Consider the following 24,145-nt stretch of genomic DNA (forward strand, 5'->3'; position numbering starts at 1 on the left):
ACCCTGGGGGCGGCAGGCAGTGGCACACCTGGTTGAGCACACATGTTATAGTGCACAAGGACCCAGGTTCAAGCCCCTGGTCCCCACTGCAGGGGGAAAGCTTCCCAAGTGATGGAGCAGGGCTGCAGATATCTCTCTGTCTCTTCCCTTCTCTATCTGCCTCTCCCCTCTCAATTTCTCTGTCTGTATCCAATTAAAAAGAGAAAAGAAAAAAAAGTAATCCTGACCCTTGTTAAGAAAAAAAAAAACTTCCTTATATATTCTGTCCATATTGTCTACTGACAATTCACATTTGTACCAGTTTTCCTCTCTCTTGTGCTTGATAAAGTATCAGTACTGAAGAGTCTATCAAATTTACCTTCCTACAAATAAACATTACAGAATCAAGGTTTGGCAAATAGTTAGCTTACTGGGACAGTTGTACTGCTTTGCCCTGTGCTTGGCCCAGTTTCAAACTTACCCGCCACAATGCTGAGGGAACTTTTAGAGCTATGTATGGTCTCTTCACTCTCTCTGCCTCTGTCTTCATTTTTTTAAAAATATTTATTCATTTATTCTCTTTTGTTGCCCTTGTTTTATTGTTGTAATTATTGTTATTGTTGATGTCATCATTGTTGGATAGGAGAGAAAGAAATGGAGAGAAGAGGGGAAGACAGAGAGGAGAGAAAGACACCTGCATACCTGCTTCACCGCCTGTGAAGCAACTCCCCTGCAGGTGGGGATCCTTAAGCCGGCACTTGTGCTTCGCGCCATGTGCGCTTAACCAGCTGCGCTACTGCCCGACTTCCTCTGTCTCCATTTTTTAAAGAAGTGACAAAATTTAGACAAACATAAAAAATTTAAGTTACTTAGGAATAAAGTACAAAGAAAGGAACAGAACAGACTACAACTCGAAAAAAGAGAAGCGCAGATCCGGTTCACATTTACCTCTGCTTCTTCCTTGACCTTGCTATATAACAAGGAAATTGTGTCCAAGTGGCATTCCTACCTGACTGAGATCTGTAAGAGACAGTTTCTAGCTACCAGAGAGCTGGAAACAAGTCTCAGGAGGAAGAATCACAAAGAAAGGAAATGGTCGGAGGTGCAGCGGGTTAAGTGCACCTGCAGAGACACCTGCAGACATGCTTCACTGCCTGTGAAGCGACCTCCCTATGCAGATGGGGAGCCGGGGGCTTGAACCCAGATCCTTATGCCGGTCTTTGCGCTTCGCGCCACTTGCACCTAACCCGCTGCGCTGACGCCCAACTCTCCCCCACCAATTTGTCACAAATAAAATGGAAAAAGAATAAGTCACCAAGGGCAATAAATAAGCATTCCAGGCACCACAGCCCAGCAATAACCCTCATGCAAGAAAGAAAAAGAGAGGGAGGGAAAGATTTAAAAGTTTTGAAGTTGGCAGTGCCCCCCCCCCAGTTAAGTGCACTATCACACCCAAGGACCCAAGTTCAAACCTCCAGCCTGCAGGGTGAAAGTTTCCTAGACCATAATCAGTGCTGCAGGTCTCTCTCTCATCTCTCCCTTCACTCTCAATTTCTCTATCAATAAAACAAAACAGGAAAAAGAAAGACAGTTTTACTTAACCACCAAAATAGCATGGCCCACAGTAGTCGATGCCCTTCCCTTCAAGCATAGACTATGACTGCCACTTTAAAAGTGTCTGTATAACTACTTTATTTCTGCCCCTGGTACTTTATGTTATGTTCTGTACGGAGTGGGCTGATGATTATATGTGCTTATTCATCTAGCCCCCAATCCTCTAGTATCAAAGAGAGGCTATCAGTAAGGGGTATGCAGGAGACACCTTCAAGACAAAAGCAGCTTAAGCCACAGCCAGCAATGGTCAGGCAGAGCCATTTTGGAAGACAGACAGACACACACACACACACACACACACACACACACACACCATTTTGGAAGACACACACACACGGAACTACAGGCTCACTCAGTCCCAAGAATGCAAGGAAAACATGGTAAGAAACTATTGGGCAGAGGGAGACAGCATAATGGTTATGCAAAGAGACTCTCATGCCTGAGACTCCAAAGTCCCAGGTTTAATCCCCTGCACTACCATAAGCCAAAGCTGAGCAGTGCTCTGGTTAAAAAAAGAAGAAAGAAACTAAACTCAGCCTGTGGCAGAGGGCTGCTAGAGGGCAGAGTACAGTCTGAAGTAAGGCAGTAAGATGTTATCTAAACCACCCCAAGGTAATAATAGAAGAAGCTCCCTGTCCCTCTTCCACCACAACACATAAGCAACAGCCACAGCGCCACCTGCTGGCTGAACAGCAGAAATCATGTTTAAGCAAAACGGGGGGGGGGGGGGGGGGGGAATAGCACAATTGTTCAAACTCACAGAATTTATAAAAAATGTCTGAGTTTGAATTCAGAAAACTTATAAACACAAATTCAGAATCTCAGAGATCTTTAAGCAGAGAGCTATAAAATGCACAAAGAAAACTCAGAAGACAGCAACAGGATATGGACACTTCAGATGGAGTTAGGGCTTACATGAGAAGCCTAGTAAAGTGGTCCAGGAGGTGGTGCAGTGGATGAAGCACTGGACTCTCAAGCATGAGGTCCTGAGTTCAATCCCAGCAGCACATGTACCAGAGTAATAGCTGGTTCTTTCTCTCTTATCTTTCTCATTAATAAATAAATACAATCTTTAAAAAAAAAGAAGAAGAAGTCTAGTAAGTAGAATAAATCAACTTGAGGAATGACTATCATGGCTAGGAGATAAAACCACCATATTCTGAGTGCCAAGCTGGTCCATGAAAAATGAAGCTATTCTCTGTGAAACACAAACTCCATCAGAAAAAAAACATGAGTTATAGAGATTACCTGAGGGAAAGGAGAGAAGCAGAGCACATATCCAAAGAAATCACAGCACAACAAAGCACAAGGACCGGTGTAACGGTCCCGGTTCGAGCCCTGGCTCCCTACCTGCAGGGGAGTCACCTGCGGTGAAGCAGGTTTGCAGGTGTCTATCTTTCTTTCTCCCTCTGTCTTCCCCCTCCTCTCTTCATTTCTCTCTGTCCTATCAACAACGATGACAACAATAATAACTACATCAATAAAACAACAAGGACAACAAAAGGGAATAAATAAAATAAAGATTTAAAAAAAAGAAAAAAAAAGAAATCACAGCACAAAAATGTTGATGCCCTCGTACCTGCCTTTATCTAAAATAAAGGCTTAAATTAGAGAAAAATGTTGAATGGCCTCCCTCAAATAGGGCAAATCAAAAAATAAAGCAAGTGAATAAGTCAAGTGAAAAGGCAGTTTCAGAATGGGACTGTGGAAGGAAGGGTAAGGGAGGGGTCAGAGGTGTTGACACTAGTCTAGCCAAGTCTGATGAAGTGATACTGCTATTCTGATGGTGGGTTTGGTGTGGTGACCTGCTTTGAAGAACTGCAAAACTGCACTTCTTTAAAATTTAGGTAGCCTTGCAAACCAGTGTTACTGAATTCTTCATTTAGGTCTCACTTAGAAATAGTAAATTTCACAAAAATAGCCAGTGAAATACTCTGAAGATGTTCAGCCAGTTGTCTCTAAACGTGAAGACTAATAGAATATTACTCTTTTTTCTGAAGTATATATAAGGATAGGTTAATAGCCCACTGTGGTTAGACTTAGACTTAATAAACTCGGTAAGCTAGTAGAAAGGCCTGAAGAAGGCACCATACACCATAAATTGCCGGATCCATTATTTACTAGTTGGGCTTCGACACACTGCTCTCATACCCCAACTTCAATTCCCTCAGTCACTCTATCTACTAAACTAACTGCACAAAAGAAAGTAAGGTCTGTCTTCTAATCTCTTCCGACAGCCTCAACATTACTGTCACTGCTTGATAATCTTTAAAGGAAACACTGTATGTAATTGGCCTAAAGACATACTGGCACAAAATATGTATCAACTAGCAGACAAGTACTGTCCCTAAGAAAATATTAGCATCATAGAAACAAAAATAAAAAAAGAAATAAAAAAAGAAAAAAATTAAAAATAAATAATTAATTAATTAATTAAAAAAAAAGAAAATATTAGCATCATCAAACAAGTAACTGCAGTAAAACTTCAAGATTAACTTAGACCACACTAAAATCCTAGGCGTATTTCCTCACTAATTTGGGGCCGGACCCCAGAAACCTAATACCAGTCTGGCTACAATAAGTGACACTCAATGCTTTAACAACTGGGAGAGAGTCTAAGCTCTTCAGAGAAAAGACTACAAAAGCTGAATAAGGGCAAGAGACTGGCTCACTCAATGATGGCCTTTTTGGTCAATAAAAGGCCAGCCCATCACCTGGAGTTCTAGTCAGGGAATCTTTGCATTCCCACACAGATATGATGGGCCTAGACCTCTAACAGACCCCTCTCTCCATCAGCACTGGTCATTTCCATCAGGAACATTATCACAAGCCCTGTTGGGGGCCTCTCCAGGACCTTGTCTCCAGAACCACCCCACTCAGAAGGGAGGCTGAGTCAGCCTACTTCTGGCACGTGAGGAAGACGGGTCCTGAAATGAGTGCAGCCTAGAATGCTCCCAGCTGTGACCATGAACTGCAAGCTCAGAATGACAGGGACTCAGAGGTTACACAGGCTCCTGTGGTAAATATGAATATATATATATATATATATATATATATATATATATATATATATATATATATATGGGCCCTTATCAGACCAATGGGGTAAACAGTTAATAGTATTAACGTATTTTCTTTGAGTTTAATAGCTACCATCTGCCCTAATCTGGCTTTCTAACCCTATTCTCAACTCTGAAACCATCTTCCCAGACAATATTTTAGTCCACCTGCAAATTAGCTATCAAGCTCTGGCAAAAATTCCCTGTCATGGGCCCCTAGGAACATAGCTAAAGTAGACTTTCTAGATTCTTTCCACCCTAAGATGCCTATTCTCATCTGCTCTATTCCTACATTATGGTTCTTGTTTGTTAAACTTTTTGTCCTGCTTTGTATCTTGTTGCCTTTTAGCCACCCACTTGCATATGCTATTATGATTCCATCCGGACCTCCTTAGACAGAAGACCTCACCCATGTGTCCTGGAACTTCACCTCTCCAGAGCCCTAACCCACTAGGGAAAGAGAGAAACAGCCTGGGGGTACAGAAAGACCTGCCAACATCCAACTCCAGCAATTACGGAAGCCAGAACTCCCACCTTTTGCACCCCAAAAAGAATTCTGGTCCATAACCTCATAAGAGGAGAAATGTTAGGGCAAGATAACTAGAGGGCTAGGGTGAGTGGTGAAGTAGCACTGCAGGTGTCTCTCTGTCTCCCTCCCTCTCTATCAGCGCCTTCCCTCTCAATTTCTGGCTGTCTCTATCCAATAAGTAAATAAAGATAACAAAAGAATTAAATAATAATCCACAAAAAGCTCAGCAGCATTAGTTAACTTTTCAACATAATAGTGTTCTAAGAAAAAAATGTTTGAGAGACCAGGTGGTGGTGCACCTGGCTACGCGCATGTTACAAAGAGCAAGGACCAGGGTTCGAGCCTCCAGTCCCCACCTGCAGGGGGAATACTTTGCAAGTGGTGAAGCAATGTTGCAGATGTCTCTCTGTCTCTCCCTCTATCACTCCCTCCCCTCTCAATTTTTGGCTGTCTCTATCCAGTAAATAAATAAAGATAAGAAAAATTTTTAAAAAAGAAAAAAATGTTTGAGAAACACTGCAACAAAAGACCAAAATCAAAAGATGATTATTTGAAATAATTGAAAAATAAAAGATAAACATCTCACAAGAGTGATCAGAAAAATATTCCAAAGGAAAAGGCATAAATAAACCATTGTAAAAGAGAAGTAACCATGATTTCATTGACACTGTAAAAGATTATTTCATGAACTTTGAGGACTTAGATAAAAATGTTAAGAAGTACAATTTACCAATATAGGCAGCCAGACTAAAGGGGGAGTAAGTGGGAGGTAGCAGCACAATGACCAGTGCTGGACTCTCCAACATCGGGTGTTGAGTTTGATTTTCAGAATTGCATGTCATATGTGTCACAGTAATACTCTGGTTCTCTGATTCTCTGTCTCATTAATAAACTAAAAAGGAAAAAAAAAAACTTGGAAAAATTGCAGCTTACAGTACAATGCCAATATAGCTTCAAAATTCCAAAAGAAACCATTATTAGAAGGGATAATTAGGGGGCCAGGTGGTGGCGCAGTAGGTTAAGTACACATGATATGACACACAAGGTCCTGCACAAGGATGCCAGTTGAAGCCCCCAGCTGTCCACCTGCAGGGGGTGACTTCACAAGCAGCAAAGCAGGTCTACAGGTGTCTATCTTTCTTTCCCCCTCTATTACTCCCTCCTCCCAATTTCTCTCTGTCCTACCCAAAAAAAATAGCCTCCAGCAGCAGTGGATTTGTAATCTCAGCAATAACTCTGGAGCCAAAAAAAAAAAAGAAAAAGAAAAAAAGAAATGAAAATTAGATTGTTTTATAAACAAAGACATAAGATTGATAATCAAAACTATAACAAATCAGATGTATCATTTTAAAAACATCATAAACAAACTAAACAAAAAACCCCAAGCATGACCACCTAATTAGATGCAATAAAAGTCTAACAGTTTAAAGTTCACTCAAAAGACACTGAGCAAAACAGAAATTGAAGGGGACTTCCTTAATCTGATACTCTGTTATTTACAAAAAATAAAAATAAAAACGCCACCAAACATCCTACCTAATAGTCAAACAGTGAAGGTTTTCCCTTTGAGATCAGGAACAAGATAAGATGTCCTCTATCCCTACTTCTATTCAGGAATATACTGGAGAGGTCCTAGCCAAAGAAATACGGCAAAAATAATAATAATATATATATATATACATATACATATATGTGTATATATATGGTGTAAGAATTGGGAAGAAAGAAACAAAACACATTATTCACGAATAATATGTTCATGAACACAGAAAACAATGTATGGAAAAACTTAGAAACGAGAACAGGTGCTGGTGCACCTGGTGTGCCAGTTAAGCAAATGCACCACCATATATAAGGACGCTGCAAAGCTTAAGGACCAGAGTAAGGATCCCTGTTTGAGCTCCCTGATCCCCACCTGCAGGGAAGGTGGCTTCACCGTGGGAGAAGCAGGTCTGCAGATGTCTATCTTTCTCTCCCCCTTTCTGTCTTCCCCTCCCCTCTCCATTTCTCTCTGTCCTATCCAACAATGACAATAGCTACAACAACAATAACTACAACAACAATAAAAACAAGAGCAACAAAAAGGAAATAAATATCTTTAAAAAATGAAGTCTCTTATTTTAAATGTAGTTTTATACTGAAATTATTTTACATGCATAGTGTAATTCAAATATGCAATTATAAAAATGATGATGTGGTCTGGGAGGTGGTACAGTGGATAGTGTTGGACTCTCAAGCATGAGATCCTGAGTTCAATCTCCGGCAGGACATGTACCGGAATGATGTCTGGTTACTTCTCTCCTCCTATCCCTCTCATTAATAAATAAATAAAATATATTTTTTTTTAAAAATGATGTAGGATACTAAGATTTTCAGACTATGAATGAAGAAATACTAATTCATAAAAATAAATGTTAATTTTTTTAAAAATTTTCCCTGAAGGAGGAGGACCTAGTGGGGTTAGAATTGTTATGTGGAAACAACCAGACCACCACAAATAGAACATATATCAAAACACTCTAAAACTCTACAAGAATGGCGTTAAAATATCTTCAATCTTTGATATCAATAAATGTGAATGGCCTGAATTCACCTATTAAAAGACACAGAGTAGGAAGATGGATCAGAAAACACAACCCAACAATATGTTGTCTACAGGAAACTCACCTAACGCAACAAGACAAACACAGACTTAAAGTGAAAGGATGGAAAACTATCATTCAAGCCAATGGCCCACAAAAAAAGGGCAGGAACAGCTATTCTCATATCTGACATGACAGACTTTAAAATACATAAGATTAAAAAAGATAGGAATGGACACTACTTAATGCTCAGAGGATCAGTCAATCAAGAGGACTTAACAATTATTAATATCTATGCACCCAATGAGAAGCCATCTAAATACATCAAACTTCTACTGAAAGAGCTACAGCAATATATTAACAGTAACACAATCATAGTAGGGGACTTCAACACCCCACTATCTCAACTTGACAGATCATCCAGGAAGAAAATCAGTAAAGACATAAGGGAGCTAAATGAAGAGATAGATAACCTAGAACTATTGGACATTTTCAGAGTCATTCAGAGCAAGTTGTGGTATATATACACAATGGAATACTACTCAGCTGTAAAAAATGGTGACTTCACCGTTTTCAGCCGATCTTGGATGGACCTTGAAAAAATCATGTTGAGTGAAATAAGTCAGAAACAGAAGGATGAATATGGGATGATCTCACTCTCAGGCCGAAATTGAAAAACAAGATTAGAAAAGAAAACACAAGTCGAACCTGAAATGGAATTGGAGTATTACACCAAAGTAAAAGACTCTGGGGTGGGTGGGTGGGTGGGGAGAATACAGGTCCATGAAAAATGATGAATGAAATAGTGGGGGTTTTATTGCTAAATGGGAATCTGGGGAATGTTATGCATGTAAAAAAAAAAAAAAAAAGAAGTAGAAACGCAAAGCAGAAATTGACTGAGTTTGGAGTATGGCACCAAAGTGAGAAAGCAGAAGTATACTAGAGTTTGCAGTGAGTACCTCCCTAATACTTCCTCTCCACTTTTCCAAGCTTTGGGTCCATGATTGCTCAATAATTTGTTTGGCTTTGTATGTTAACTCTCTTTTCAGTCACCAGGATCCAGGTATCATCAGGATGCCGGCCAGACTTCCCTGGATTGAAGACACCACCAATGTGTCCTGGAGCTCAGCCTCCCCAGAGACCCATCCTACTAGGGAAAGAGAGAGGCAGACTGGGAGTATGGACTGACCAGTCAACGCCCATGTTCAGCGAGGAAGCAATTACAGAAGCCAGACCTTCTACCTTCTGCAACCCTCAATGACACTGGGTCCATGCTCCCAGAGGGATAGAGAATGGGAAAGCTATTGGGGGAGGGGGTGGGATATGGAGATTGGGCGGTGGGAATTGTGTGGAGTTGTACCCCTCCTACCCTATGGTTTTGTTAATTAATCCTTTCTTAAATAAAAAAAAAGAAAAAAAAATTAAAAAAAAAAAAAAAAAAAGAATTGTTATGTGGAAAACTGGGAAATGTTACACATGTACAAACTAGTATATTTTACTGTCAACTATTAACTGTTAATCCCCCAATAAAAAGATTTTTTTTTTAATTTCCCTGAAGATAGAAACAGGCTGCCAACACCCACATCCAGTGGAAAAGCAATTACAGAAGCCAGAACTCCCACCTTCTGCACTCCAAAAACAATTTTCATCCATACTTCCAGTGGGGGAGAAATGATAGGGGGAAGATGACCAGAGGGCTCTTAACTAAAGGGAGGAACATGCGGATGGAATAATAGGTGTACCTGTGATTTGAAAAGGCACAGAAAATGGGGCCCCCCTCACCCCACCAAAAAAAAAAAAAGCCAAATATATATAAATAGACAGGTGGCTATACAAATAGTAGCAGATGGGCAGGGGCAGATAGCATAGTGGTTATGCAAACAGACTCTCAAGACAGGCTCTGAAGTCTGAAGTCCCAGGTTCACTCTCTCGTACCACCATATGCCAAAGCTGAGCAGTGCTCTCATGTAAGAGAGAGAAAGGGGGGAAGGGGGAGAAAAGTAGACTAATATCTGCAACCTTGGGAGAACTGCTATAGCTTACAATGGAGGGACTGAAGGTCCAGGCCTCTGGTGGTGGGAAGGATGTGGAGTTGTACCTATTATCTTGTCATTTTGTAAATCAATATTAAATCACTAATTAACAAAGGGAGGGCTAGGTGGTGGCCCACATGGTTGAGCACACAGATTATAATGCACAAGGACCCAAGTTCAAGCCCAGAGTCCCCACCTGCAGAGGAAAAGCTTTGCAAGTGGTGAAACAGGTCTATTGATGTCTATCTCAATCACCCACTTCCCTCTTGATTTCTGGCTGTTTCCCATAAACAAATGAAGATAATAAAATTGGAGTCAGGTGGTGGTACAACTGGTTAAGAGCACACACTGCAGTGCACAAGATCCCCACCTGCAGGGGGAAAGCTTCACAAGTGGTGATGCAAGGCTACAATTGTCTCTGTCTCTTCCCCCTCTCTATCCCTTCTCTCTCAACCTCTCTCTATCTCTACCCAATAATAAATGAGTAAAAATAAATTTAAAAAATAAAATAAAATTTAAAGGAAAAATTTTTTTCCTTGATGCTGAGTCATCACTAATTTCATTCTATTTCTTTTTTCTAAAAAGGAAAAATAAAACCTGTCTTTAGTCCTCCTTACTAAAAAATATCTAGAGCTAATGAAATATTCATAAACTAATAATAACTGTGGTGTCTAAATATCAATTTCTACTGATGAACTGCTTCCAAAAATAGAAATACAATAGTTCAGGGACAAAAAAATATAGTCACATTTCTCTCTAAAATCCTGCAGGTCAAAAAGTTACAGAAAAAATGACATCACATCTAAAGAACACAGGAGTAAAATGAAGAGATTTCCACTGACCAAATTAAATATAAATATATTAAATATTAATTAATTAAATTAAAAATAATTAATCACTAATTTAATTGGTTAATAAAACTGAATATATGTTTATATTTAAATATAAATATAATTTATAATTGAAAATTATAAAGAATGGGAGTCAGGTGGTAGTGCAGTGGGTTAACCGCAGGTAGCTCAAGGATCCAATCCCTGGCTCCCCACATGCAGGGGAATCACTTCACAAGCGGTGAAGCAGGTCTGCAGGTGTCTCTCTTTCTCTCCCCCTCTGTCTTCCCCTCCTCTCTCCAATTCTCTCTATCCTATCCAACAACGATGACATCAATAACAACAATAGTAATAGCTACAACAATAAAAAAAAGAAAATTATAAAGAATGACTACAGTGGATTTAAACACATTAAAAATACAGATGTCTCTTAACTCACATGATAAAACAAGAAAAAAAAAAATGATGGTCATCACCTTCATATGTAAGTAGAGACCAATCTGCTACTGTGAAACCTGATAAGGGATGACAGTATCGAGTCTTCACTATGATTTCCTGTGGGGGGACTGGACTTCAGGACCACCAAGCATATGGCAGAAAATCTTTTTTTTTTCTTTTTCAAAGTACAACTAATAAACATATCGTTGTATCATCATAAAATTAAATAACAGGGCCGGGGTGGCGGCATTATAATGCACAAGGACCCAGGTTCGAACCACCATTCCCCACCCACAGGGCAAAAGCTTTGCGAGTGGTGAAGCGGGGCTGAAATAAATGTCTCCCTGTCTCTCTTCTTCTCTGTTGGCCCCTTCCCTCGCGATTTCTGGCTGTGTCTATCCAATAAAGATAATAAAAAAAAATAATAAAATAACAACTCTAGTCAATAAGCATCAATGAATGCTAAAATCATTTGCAATAAAGGGATATGGGAAACTTTACAATGGACCAATCAGGCTTATTTCAACGGTACCCATTGATAAAGTTCATGCTTACTAAAAATAGACTAACCAAGCATGTTCCTTTTGATGTAATACATAAGCAATATGTAGCACCGCTAATCAAGCAATCTTTATTGTCTGGCTTTTTTTTTTTTTTGGTTTGTTTTTTTCTCTTAATTATGAGACAGAGAAATCAGGAGGGCTGGGAGGTGGTGCATCCCCTGGAGTGCAAGCCCCCTGTCCCTAGCTGCAAGGGGAAAGCTTTGCAAGCGGTGAAGCAGTGCTACAGGTGTCTTGTCTCTCTCCCTCTGTACCTCCTCCTCTCCTCTCAATTTATGGCTGTCTCTACTCAATAGATAAATACAGATAATAGGGGGTCAGGTGGTGGCGCAGTGGGTTAAGCGCATGTGGCGCAAAGCGCAGGGACGGGCGTAAGGATTCCGGTTCAAGCCCCCGGCTCCCCACCTGCAGGGGAGTCGCTTCACAGGCGGTGAAGCAGGTCTGCAGGTGTCTATCTTTCTCTCCCCTTCTCTGTCTTCCCTCCTCTCTCCATTTCTCTCTGTCCTATCCAACAACGAATTGCATCAACAAGGGCAATAATAATAACCACAACGAAGCTACAACAAGGTCAACAAAAGGGGGGAAAAAATGGCCTCCAGGAGCGGTGGATTCATGGTGCAGGCACCGAGCCCAGCAATAACCCTGGAGGAGGAAAAAAAAAAAAATACAGATAATAATTTAAAAAGAGAGAAATCAGGTAAGAGAGGGAAAGATATCTACAGCATTGTTTCACAGCTTGTGAAGCAACCTTCCTACATCTGGGTGAGGGGAGGCTCCCACAGTAACTTGCACATTTTCACCAGCTGCACCACCACCTGGCCCCCTAATAAAGTATTCTTGACATAAAATTAAACCTCCCCATTAGGGAGTATACAAGACAGAAGAGATAAGAAAGACAAACATTTTAAAGGACCATGAGAACAGACAAATCCACGAGAAATTCTACAAAAGATCTGAACAAGTTTCTTTAACAAATGAAGACTATAAAAGATAAACTGACGGAACCAGTAGTGTACTGGGTTAAGAGCACAGAGTATGAAACACAAAGGCCCGCTCAAGGATCTCAGTTCGATTCCCCAGCTCCCACCTGCGGGGGGGTCCTTCAAAATCAGTGAAACAGGTCTGCAGTTATCTTTCTCTTTCCTTCTCTATCCCCAACCCCCCACCCCCCAGTTTCTCTCTGTCCTATCCAAATAGTCCGAAGAAAGCACAGAACCACAGAGATAACCCTGGAGGCACAGCGGATTAAGCGCACGTGGTACAAAGCACAAGGACCAGAGTAAGGAACCCAGTTTGAGGCCCCGGCTCCCCACCTGCAGGGGAATCGCTCCACAAACAGTGAAGCAGGTCTGCAGGTGTCTATCTTTCTCTCCCCTCTGACTTCCCCTCCACTCTCCATTTCTCTCTGTCCTATCCAACAACAATGACATCAATAACAACAATAATAACTATAACAATCAAACAAGGGCAACAAAAGGGAATGCATAAATAAATATTTTAAAAAAAAGATCAACTGACATATAGAAGACATATAAGACTTATCAATGAATACAGAATCTTGCTTGCAGTCTATGGATAATAATCATTAAAATCCTCCAGATTTAAGGGCAGGCAGGATAGCCCATTTGGAAGCACAGCTGCTTAGTCATAGATTATGACCCAGGTTTGAGTCCCAGACCCTGGCTGGGGGAAGCTTTGGTGCTATAATTTCTCTGTTACTGTTGCGTTGTTCTCTCTCAATTCCTTCTCTCTCACTCTCTCCCCCTGTTTGAAAAGTTATCCCAGAGTGGTGAGGCACAACAATACAAAGAACTTTCAGCTTTTTAGATGGATGGGGAAATTTAAACAATAGCTTGGGTGTTACAGACCTTAAGAAAATGTGCTGGGAAGGGGTAGATAACATAATGTTAGGCAAACAGACTCTCGTGCCTGAGGCTCCAAAGTTCCAGTTTCAATCCCCTCCACCACCATAAGCCAGAGCTTAGTAGTGCTGATGAAAAAAAAAAGGGGGGGGGGGAACCCAGGTGGTGGCGCACCTGGCTGAATGCATGCTACAATGCACAAGGACCCAGGTTCAAGCCCCCAGTCCCCACCTGCAGGGGGAAAGCTTCACAAGTGGTGAAGCAGTGCTACAGGTGTCAGTCTCTTTCCCTCCCTATCTCCTCCTTCCCCCCCATTTCTGACTGTCTCTATCCAATAAATAAAGATAATAAAAAATTTTAAAGGAAAGAAAAGATGCTTTATTTTATTGGGTAGGAGAATGGTCCTTTTCTCGTGAGAAACTCAGTGACGTATTTAATGATGAAATGATGGCTTCTGGGATTGCTTTGAAATACTACATTCTTTCATAAATTATTTCTGCAATTACAAATTAAAATAAACAGGTGGGTTTAAAATAAATAGGTTGTGTAATTGGATAGATAAGTATAACTTCCTCTAAGAGGAAATCAATTCTAGGTGATTTTATCTAAATTAAATATCAAGGCAAAACAATAAAACTTTTAGATCATACAGAAGAGAATCTTCATGTCCTCAGAGGAGTCATGAAACTAAACTCAGAAATCACGAACAACAGTGTCATACCATACGCTATTCTATATAAAGAGATCTATTTCACATGATTTTAAAGGAACTTACTGCTGGTAAAAGAGATTGCATGTTTTGGTTAGAATCTGCTATTGTAGCAAGGTAGACCAGGTTCGTATGTAGCATCTGCTGATACCTATAAAACAAACACATATCAATACTGAAACAGTGATAGCCTTCATGCATACCAGCAACATTCTAATTACTTTACAGTTTAACAAAAGATTTGTTAACTCGTGGTCCAGGAGGTGGTGCAGTGGATAAAGCATCAGACTCTCAAGCATGAGGTCCTGAGTTCAATCCCCTGCAGCACATATACCAGAGTGATGTCTGGTTCTTTCACTCCTCCTATCTTTCTCATTAATAAATAAAATAGTTAAAAAAAAAAAAGGGGGGGGGAGTCGGGCGGTGGCGCAGCGGGTTAAGCGCACGTGGCGCAAATCGCCAGGACCTGAGTAAGGATCCCAGTTCGAGCCCCTGGCTCCCCACCTGCAGGGGAGTCGCTTCACAAGCGGTGAAGCAGGTCTGTAGGTGTCTGTCTTTCTCTCCTCCTCTCTGTCTTCCCCTCCTCTCTCCATTTCTCTCTGGACTATCCAACAACAACGACATTAATAACCACAACAATGTTAAACAACAAGGGCAACAAAAAGGGAAATAAATAAATAAATAACTTAATTTAAAAAAATAAAAATAAATAAATAAAAATAAAAAAGACTTGTTAACTCAATATCAAAAGTGTGTCAATTTCTTCCTATATTTTCTACAAAATAATTCCAAGTGACATACACATTTGATAGTTATAAACACAGAAACATATGCTCGATATAGATATTTCTGTATACTATCTCTCCACTTGTTTTTCTTAATCTATTTATTTATTTTCCCTTTTGTTGCCCTTGTTTTTTGTTTGTTTTTATTGCAGTAGTTGTTAGATAGGACAGAGAGAAATGGAGAGGAGAGGGTGAGAGAAAGATAGACACCTGCAGACCTGCTTCATCTGCTGTGAAGTGACTCCCCTGCAGGTGGGGAGCTAGGGGTTCAAAGCGGGATCCTTACACCATTCCTTGCACTTTGCGCCGTGCGCTTAACCTGCTGTGCTACCGCCTGACTCCCCCTCTCTCCCATTTCTCTCTGTCCTATACAACAACGACATCAGTAATAACTACAACAATAAAAAAAAAAAGGAATAAATGTATTGCATCTCAGGAGGTGACAATGGATAAGACTCTCAAGCACAAGATCACTCCCCTGCACTGCATGTGATCTGATTCTCTTCCCCCTCACCTGTCCCCTCTCATTAATAAAGAAATCTTGAACAAATAAGTACTTCCCATGGATCTTAAAGGTTTATAACAAGTGTCTGCCTTTTACATATTTAAAAGGGTATAAGCAATGTCTAGAGAAGTGCACATTTAATGTGTACAAGCTGATGAATCTGGACATAGACAAATACCTCTGATCCCAATTCACCGAACTCCAAGAACCAAAGCAGCCAGCATGGCGGTGCTGTGGAGGGGCGTGAGGTCTGGAGTCCTGAGCTGTACCCCCAGCACTGCCTAAGCCAAGTGATACTCTGGTACCCTCTATCCAACCCTCACTAATATATCTTTCTTAAAAGCTATGGAAAAAAAAAAAGATAATCAGTATATCCAACACTTGCCAAAGCTTTACCTTTTTTTTTGTTCTTAAAAAACAACTGTGTTTTTTTGTAAGACAAATTTTTTATTTACGGTTTATTTAAATCAAAAGAGAGATAGACAACAGAACACCACTCTGACCAAATGAGGTGAGGTGCCAGGAATCCACTCTGGGCCTCAGGTGCGGAAGACAGTCACTTCACCTGCTGAGTCAACCTCCCCGGCTACAGAAGTCTATGTTCTTCATGTTCCTCTTCACATATACACCATGTCACCCAACTGTGCATGTCTGTTAGAGTGGTCCTTATGTAATAAACAAGGTCTAAGAATTTTTTTTTTTCACCAGAGCACTGCCCAGCTCTGGCTTATGGTGGTGCGGGAGATTGAACCTGGGACTTTGGAGGCTCAGGCATGAGAGTCTCTTTGCATAACCATTATGCTATCTACCCTCCACCCAAACTAAGAATCTTAATGGGTGGTTAATTATACTGTTGAAATTCTTCAAATAATTCTAAATATGAACTACCTGGAACTATTTTATTGTGTAGGAAGTTGAGGTGGAATTGAAGGTACATGGCTCTACAATCTTGCCCCAAAAACAAAGAAAAAGAAACTAGTCACTTTAAATCATAACTTACAACCCATTCTTCAAAGCCAACACCTTCAGGCTTTCCAGTTCTCAGTAATAATCTGGCTGTATTATACTAAGATGAGTTATCTGCTGAGCACCCTACCAAAAACAATTATGGGTTACTCATGACCCTTAAGAAAGTTCTTAGTACTTAATAAATAGGTGTTTACACCTGTCACTGTTACATCTAGTTTGCCATACTTTTAAGCATTATTTATCTTTTTATAATTTTTTAGACTTTTGTTATTTTTTTAATTATTTATTTATTCCCTTTTATTGCCCTTGTTTTATTGTTGTAGTTATTATTGTTGTCGTTGTTGGATAGGACAGAGAGAAATGGAGAGAGGAGGGGAAGACAAGAGAGGGGGAGACAAAGATAAGACACCTGCAGACCTGCTTCACCGCTTGTGAAGCTACTTCCTTGCAGGTGGGGAGCCTGGGGCTCTAACCAGGATCCTTAGGCCAGTCCTTGTGCTTTGAGCCACATGCGCTTAACCTGCTGCGCTACCCGACTCCCTTTTGTTATTAATAAGACAGAAATGAGAGAAAGATCCAGACACCACCCTGGTACTCCCAGACAATTAAGCCTTATTTATAAAATATTGTGAGTCAGAATAGAATTTAAAGTCATAGTTTTAGCATTATGTAAGGGGTGCTTCGTAGGGGAAGTAGACAGCATGATTATATAAAGAGACTCATGCCTTGGGAGTCAGACTGTAGCACAGAAGGTTAAGTGCAGGAGGCACAAAGCGCAAGGACCAGCGAAAGGATATGGGTTTGAGCCCGGCTCCCCACCTGCAGGGGAGTTGCTTCACAGGTGGTGAAGCAGGTCTGCAGGTGTCTGTCTTTCTCTCCCCCTCTCTCTTCCCCACCTCTCTCCATTTCTCTCTCTGTCCTATCCAACAATGATGACATCAATAATAACAACAATAAAACAAGGGCAACAAAAGGGGGAAAATAAATATTAAAAAAAAAAAAAGACTCATTCCTGAGGCTCCAAAGTCCCAGGTTCAACCCCCACCGGCCACTATAAACCGGAGCTGAGCAGTGCTCTGATTTAAAAAAAAAAAAAAAAAGCTTCAATTTTAAGAAAGCTCCCCAATTACTTTAACTTTTAAGTTTGAAATTAAAAAAAAAAAAAGCTATCCTTCCTCACTAATACCAAATTTTAAGTTTTCTTAAAGGTTTTTTTTTTTTTTTTTTTTTTTTTACTGGAGCACTGCGCAGCTCTGGCTTATGGAGCTTTTGTAAAAATCATAAAGTCAAGGGGCCAGATGGTGGCACACCTGGTTTAGTGCAAAAGAACCCAGGTTCAAGCCCCTGAGCCCCACCTGTAGGGGGAAAGTTTCACCAGCGTCTCTCCAATCTCTCCCTATATCCCCCTTCCCTCTCAATTTCTCTGTTTCTATCCAATAATAAATCAGATAAAAATCATAAAGTCATACAAAAAATGTTTATAAGAGCACTATTCATAATATTTAAGAAATGGAAATCTCAATTCCTATCACTGATGAATTAAAAGTAGTCCAGTCATACAGTGGAAGACTATTCCACAATAAAAAATTAAAAAAGCATTCATGCTTCTTGATAGGAAAATCTTAACGTTGAGTCAAAAAAGTCAATTAAAAAAAACACATTATATGAATCTACTTATTTACAAAATGGCTAGCGGTTGTTAGTGGCTGAAGTTGAGGTGAGAATGAGGAGTGACTGTTCACAGGTACTAGGTCTCTTTATAGGATGATGAAAATGTTCTAAAAATGACTTAAGTGATGGTAGTACAGGACTGCAAGGTTATCTAAGAGCACTAAGTTAACAATTTAAAACAGATGAGTAGGGAATTATGCGAATTATATTTCAGTAAAGCTGTTACTACAAAGAAATGTGAAAGTTAAGCACAAAAATGATTACAAAAAAATGTTCATATCAAGCTTACTGAGAACACTCTGAAGTTTTCCCTTTATTCTGGTAGTCCATTATACACTGAATAAGATGATTATTTTCATCCAACATCTGCAATAAAATAAGAAATGTTCATTATAAATCCAGTGCATTCAATGAAAAAAAAACAAATCAATTCTTTGGATTTCTAGAAATGTTTATCCATACATAGCAATACACCCCAAATTTTTTGTTGTTGTTTTTTACTTTTTTGTGTGGCCCACGCCTCTCCTATGTGCCAACTCCACTGTTCTCAGGCCAACCTTTTAACCTTTTTCATTTCAAATAGAGGGACCACCAGAGAGGGAGCGACAGCATAGCACTAAGAGTTTCCTGAGGGATCATGGAGCTCTAAGGCAGTGCTCTAGTTCAAGCTTAGCACCTGTACATATGTTCCAATACCAAGTGAGGCATTACCCAGTCCTCTGAGGTCTTCCTTCTGCTCCTTTGTTTGTTTTTCGAATTACTGGGTTTTCATGACTTCCAGGCCAACTTTTTTCAGATAGAGAAAGCTGGGAAAGATAACACCACTACAAAACTTCCTCTGGTACAGTGGGGGTTGGGCTTGAACCTTACGTGTGCAGCAGACAAAGTGCCTTCCCAGCTGAGCGAGCTATCTTGCTGGGCTTCTCCCTCAGGTCTTTTCTTATACAAACTGCAGTTCACTACTGAAAACTTTACTTTACACCTTGGAATGACATAGTAAACTCATAACTTAATTTTCTTACAATTTATTCTCCTTCTGAAGTATTGCCAGAGCCTAGAAAACCAAGTGTGGAGGGGTTTTTTTGTATGCATTCAGTAACTTATGCTATCTGTTATAGAAGCATTAGTGTATAAAAACTAAGAGTATGTGGTCTGGGAGGTGGCGCAATGGATAAAACGTTGGTCTCTCAAGCACAAGGTCCGGAGTTCAATCCCTGGTAGCACATGTACCAGAGTGATGTCTGGTTCTTTTTCTTTCTCCTATCCCTCTCATTAATAAATAAAATACATTTTTTAAATTCTTTTTTAAAAAAACTAAGAGTGAAAGTTGGCTTTGCAGCTTTCTAACAATCTGTACTAGTAAAGAAATAGTCTCTCCTCACCCAAAATAAAATAGATACACAAAAACTGCCTAGGAGAATCAAATGCATAGCTAGGTTTCAAGCTTTATACAATATGGTTTCATGATTCTCCAAAAATGGAATAGTCAAGCACAATGTCTGTTGTAAATCTTGAGTTTACCTTATTAACTTACCCAAAAAGTTTGGGGGCCGGGCAGTGACACACCCAATTGAGCACACACATTACCTATCATGTGCAAAGGACCCAGGTTCGAACCCCCATCCACACCTGCAGGGTGGAAGCATCACAAGAAGTGTGCATAGCAGACAAGGTGTCTATTTCTCTCTCCCTCTCTCTCTCACTCTCTCTCACTCTCTCTCTCTCTCTCTCTCTCTCTCTCTCTCTCTCTCAGTCCTCTCTGCCCCAGCAAACAAAATAGGAGAGGAGGGGAATTATCACCAGGAGCAGTGGATTCATAGTATCTTTAAAAGTTATGTCTTGTGGTCCGGGAAGTGGCGCAGTGGATAAAGGGTTGGACTCTCAAGCATGAGGTCCTGAGTTCAATCCCCAGCAGCACATGTACCAGACTGATGTCTGGTTCTTTCTCTCTCCTCCTAGCCCTCTCATAAATACATACATAAATAATAAAAAAAGGAAAGAAATGGTACCTTAAACAAAAAAGTTATGTCTTTATTAGTATTTTCATTACCACCAGGGTATTTACACCAAGCCCCGAGGATAAACCTGGTGGCAATAAAAATAATAAAGAGGGGGTCGGGCGGTAGTGCATTGGGTTAAGCGCACACAGCTGGAAGCACAAAGACGGGAGTAAAGATCCTGGTTTGAGGCCCAGGCTCCCCACCTGCCCGGGAGTCGCTTCACAGGCGATGAAGCAGGTCTGCAGGTGTCTATCTTTCTCTCCCCCTCTCTATCTTCCCCTCTTCTCTCCATTTCTCTCTGTCCTATCCAACAACAACGACATCATAACAATAATAATAACCAAACAACGATAAAAAAACAAGGGCAACAAAAGGGGGAAAAATGGTCTCCAGAAGCAATGGATTCATGCACCAAGCCCCAGCAATAACCCAGGAGGCAAAAATATAATAAAGAAATAACTTACGCTGCTCCTTGCTCTTGGCCGCTATGCTACCGCCCGACTCCCAAGAAACAACTTTAAAAAAAAAAAAAAGCATGTGGTCTGGGAAGTGGTACAGTGGATAAAGCGCTGAATCTCAAGCATGAGGTCCTGAGTTCAATTCCCAGCAGCACATGTACCAGAGTGATATCTGGTTCTTTCTCTCTCCTATCTTTCTCATTAATAAATAAATAAGTTCTTTATTTTAAAAAAGCATATAGATTTATCATTGTCATCATCCCCTCACCCACTAAAAAAAAAAAAAAAAGTCTTCCAGAGCAGCCCCAGTAACACCAACAACAACAAAAAAGTGATTCATGATAGGATATTATGAGACAGAGTGGGGGACATAGCAAGCCAGGTTCAATCCCCTGTACCACCATAAACCAGAGATGAACAGTGCTCTGATAAAATAAGTATAAAACACAGTATTTGAGACCATATTTACCTCATTCTTATTACAGGATAATTGTTCTATTATACATAATTTCCACATTAAACCATCATAAACATGCACACATAAAAAAATACACTATCAACAGAGGTCAGTACATGTGGTTTCAGTCATGAGGGGGTGTGTCTTGTAACTAGCAAGCTCCATCGCCATAAAGGGGGTCCACTATCATCCTATTTTTTGAGTTTTAGTCCCGTGTAGGAACCATTAATCCTCACTTCCTAGGGGGAGAAGTTGATACAGGTTCTTACAAAAAGGCAACTATTCCTCAAATAATCACAGGATGTCAATTTTTCCCTTAGCATGCATTGACCCAATATTCAGCCTGATGAGTACATATCTACCGAGTTGACTCAACTAACAAACTTCACCCGTTAGATTATCTTTCATAGCTAAGATCAACTCCAAGAGCCACAAAATGATGCTTTCGCTTGAGTCGTTTTCTCTTTTGATCTTAGAATAAAAAATAACCGGATCAGCCACTTCCTGAATTCACTCCCCAGGATCTTAAGCTGTGTGTGTGTATGTATGTACGTATGTATGTATGTATGTATGTATAAGAAGCTCTTTACAGGAAAAAAATTTCAAAAGTCCAGAAGAGTATCAAAAAAGGAATCCAAAAACATGTTTTGCGACTACATGCTTGATTTAACCTGGTGCACTCTCTGCTAAGCTGGCTTGCTCAGGAAATAAAGCAACAGTTGTGCAAGTGTCAAGCGCCACACCGGGGAGCATGGCAGTCAACAGAAGTCAACTAAGGGAAAGTAGCGGGCACGAGCTGGTGCGGAGGCGCCTCCGAAGCCGACTTTTCCTCAGCTTTGATACTTGTTTTGGTGCATAAAGCAAAACTGAAACATTTAAGACACACCGCAAGTAACTTTGCAAAGAACCTGTAACATTCAGAAGGCTGCCGCGAGAAGAAAGAACCTTTGTGCTCTCCACTTGGCAGCCACAGGGCAGCACAACCCTCTAGAGGAGACTCAGCACATCGGTAGTGGGTGCTGGCGCTCGGTCTCCATCTCAGGACAGTGAGCGCCATGAAGGCGGGGACCAGGGCGGACCGGTACAGACTGCGCTCGACTCCATGGAAACGGGAGCCGGGTCCCCACGGCTCAGGGACTAGTCCGCCGGGGGGATGTGGAACCCACTCGCCCCTCCCCAGCACAACTCGCAACTCCTCAAAGTGCGGCGCCGTGGTAGGGCCGCGATCCCCGATCCGCGCTCGGACCAGGGGTCGGCGCCCCGCGCCACGCGCCGGCACCGAGCACCCACCGCGCGCAGGGCGGGGAGACTCCGAAGTAACTCGCGAGCACCGCGGGGCCGGGCGCCGGCGCCCACAAACAGCCGCTCTGCGCGCGGCCGCTACCCCACCGCCGCCCGTCCCTCGAGAACACTGGCCGCGGCTCCTCGGGCCGACGGCAAGCGCCCAGACGCGGGGATGACCCGGACAGGAGACCGGCCGGCCTCCTTCCGCCGCCACCCGGGCACTGCCCCGCGCCTCGGGTGCGCACACGCCGCCGCCTCCCGCAGGCCCGCCGCAGCCCCCGGCGCGACGACTCCCCGGCCGGCCCTGCGGTCGGTCTCCCGGAGGGCGGGCGGCGGGCATCCCCGGCCGGGGGAGTCTCACCTTCTGGATGGCGGCAGGAGTGATCTCCCCCTTGCCGCGCTGCCTCGGGGCCGCGAACGCCACAGACATGTCGCCTCCGCCGCCGCCGCCACTCCGGGCAAGTCCCGAGCGCTCTTGGTGCACCGCGAACTGGGGGGAGGACGCCGGCCTCTCGGGCCGCACCACGGCGCGTGCGAGGGCGGGGGGGATGCTCCGCAGCCGCGCGGACGGACGGCCGACCTGCCCCACGGGGCCGCCGCCGCCCCATGGACACGCTGCCACCCCTGGCAGGGCGGGCTCCTCGGGTCCACTGGGCGCCCTCGGCGCTCGGGGGCCGCGCGCGGCGCCGCCTTCCCCGGGCGACCCCCCCCCCCCGGGCCCGCGCGCCGGTGGTAGAGCCGCGCCGAAGTCCTCCCTCCGCTCCAGCGAGTCAGGAAATGGTCCTGCCGCCGGGGGAGAGGGAGAGGCCGGGGCGGCCCCAGTCACAGGAAATGCCCGCGACCCCGCCGGCCCGCCCCTTCCAGCCGCGCAAAGGCTCTGCCCCGCCTCGCGCGGTCTCGGCTCCCGCCGCGGGGCTGCGGGGGTTCCGCCGCACACCCACTCCGAGCGGCCCTCTGGGTTCCCACCCCTGCTGCTCTGGGGAGCGGCCGCCCGGGGTAGCCCTGGAAGCCTGCAAGGGGAAAGAAGGCCGGGCCTGGGGGGGGTTTCAGCCGCCCGCTGTCCGGGCCGGGGGGGGGGGGGGGGGGGGGCGGCGATTCGTTGGTTTAAACCGCTCGGCGACGCCCCCCGACCCGCCTCCTCTTCGCTGTTGGGCAGCGGGCTCCTAGCCTGCAAGTGGCGATGTGAGGCTGAGACGCCACCCAACAAGGAAGAAGTCCTGTCCTGCGCTCCGGGGCTGGAGGAAAGGCGTGGGCCGCTCGGGACAGAGCTAGACACAAGTGTGGGTCCAGCTTCTTCTGAGTCGCTTCTTAGGATTAGGTTGGTGGTTGGTTTGTTTTTTGTTTTCTAGAATGCAGCTTTGAAATAGTGCACGCTCTTTTTATATACTTAGTGCCATGTAAATTGGGCCCAAGCTGCCAGACTTCAAGTCTGTGTGATGAAAAAGAAAGAAGGAGGAAAAGGACCCAAACTCTCAAATTGTGAGAGCAACTTGAGCAAATCTGGGTCAAGAGTTGGTGTGACTTTTTTTTTTCGTTAATATGTAAACTTAAGACTTCCTGAGGTGGTGGTGCATCTGGTTATATTACAGTCTGCAATGACCCGGGTTCAAATCCTTGGTCCCCACCTTTAGGGGAAAGCTTCAGTCTTAATGAAGCAGCATTGCCTGTGTCTGTCTGTCTGTCTCTCTCTCTCTCCCCCTCCCTCCTTTGCCTATAAATCTCTCTATCCAATAAAATATTTCAAAATGCAACTTATTTTTTTTTAATGTAGACTTCCTTTGAAGGCAGGACCATTGAAAAATATACATACATAGATATAGT

The 24,145-nt window shown here is 42.7% G+C and overlaps 1 protein-coding gene across 3 annotated transcripts in view; it reads right to left on the reverse strand.

Annotated features, from left to right (window-relative positions):
• The window catches only part of SS18 (SS18 subunit of BAF chromatin remodeling complex), an 83,282-nt gene extending 59,953 nt beyond the window's left edge, over nucleotides 1–23,329 (reverse strand). Inside the window, exons 1-3 of one of the 3 annotated variants that reach the window (XM_060173636.1) lie at nucleotides 22,686–23,329; nucleotides 18,415–18,491; nucleotides 14,262–14,346 (exon numbers count right to left, since the gene is read on the reverse strand). In XM_060173636.1, coding sequence (XP_060029619.1) covers nucleotides 14,262–14,346; nucleotides 18,415–18,491; nucleotides 22,686–22,754 — 231 coding nt within the window. In that variant the 5' untranslated portion in view covers nucleotides 22,755–23,329. The remainder of the gene's footprint in view (nucleotides 1–14,261; nucleotides 14,347–18,414; nucleotides 18,492–22,685) is intronic. The other 2 variants (XM_060173638.1, XM_060173637.1) reach the window with 2 other exon arrangements.
• Nucleotides 23,330–24,145: the final 816 nt, after the last annotated feature.

This window comes from Erinaceus europaeus, chromosome 15, assembly GCF_950295315.1.
Source record: "Erinaceus europaeus chromosome 15, mEriEur2.1, whole genome shotgun sequence".
Lineage (NCBI taxonomy): Eukaryota > Metazoa > Chordata > Mammalia > Eulipotyphla > Erinaceidae > Erinaceus > Erinaceus europaeus.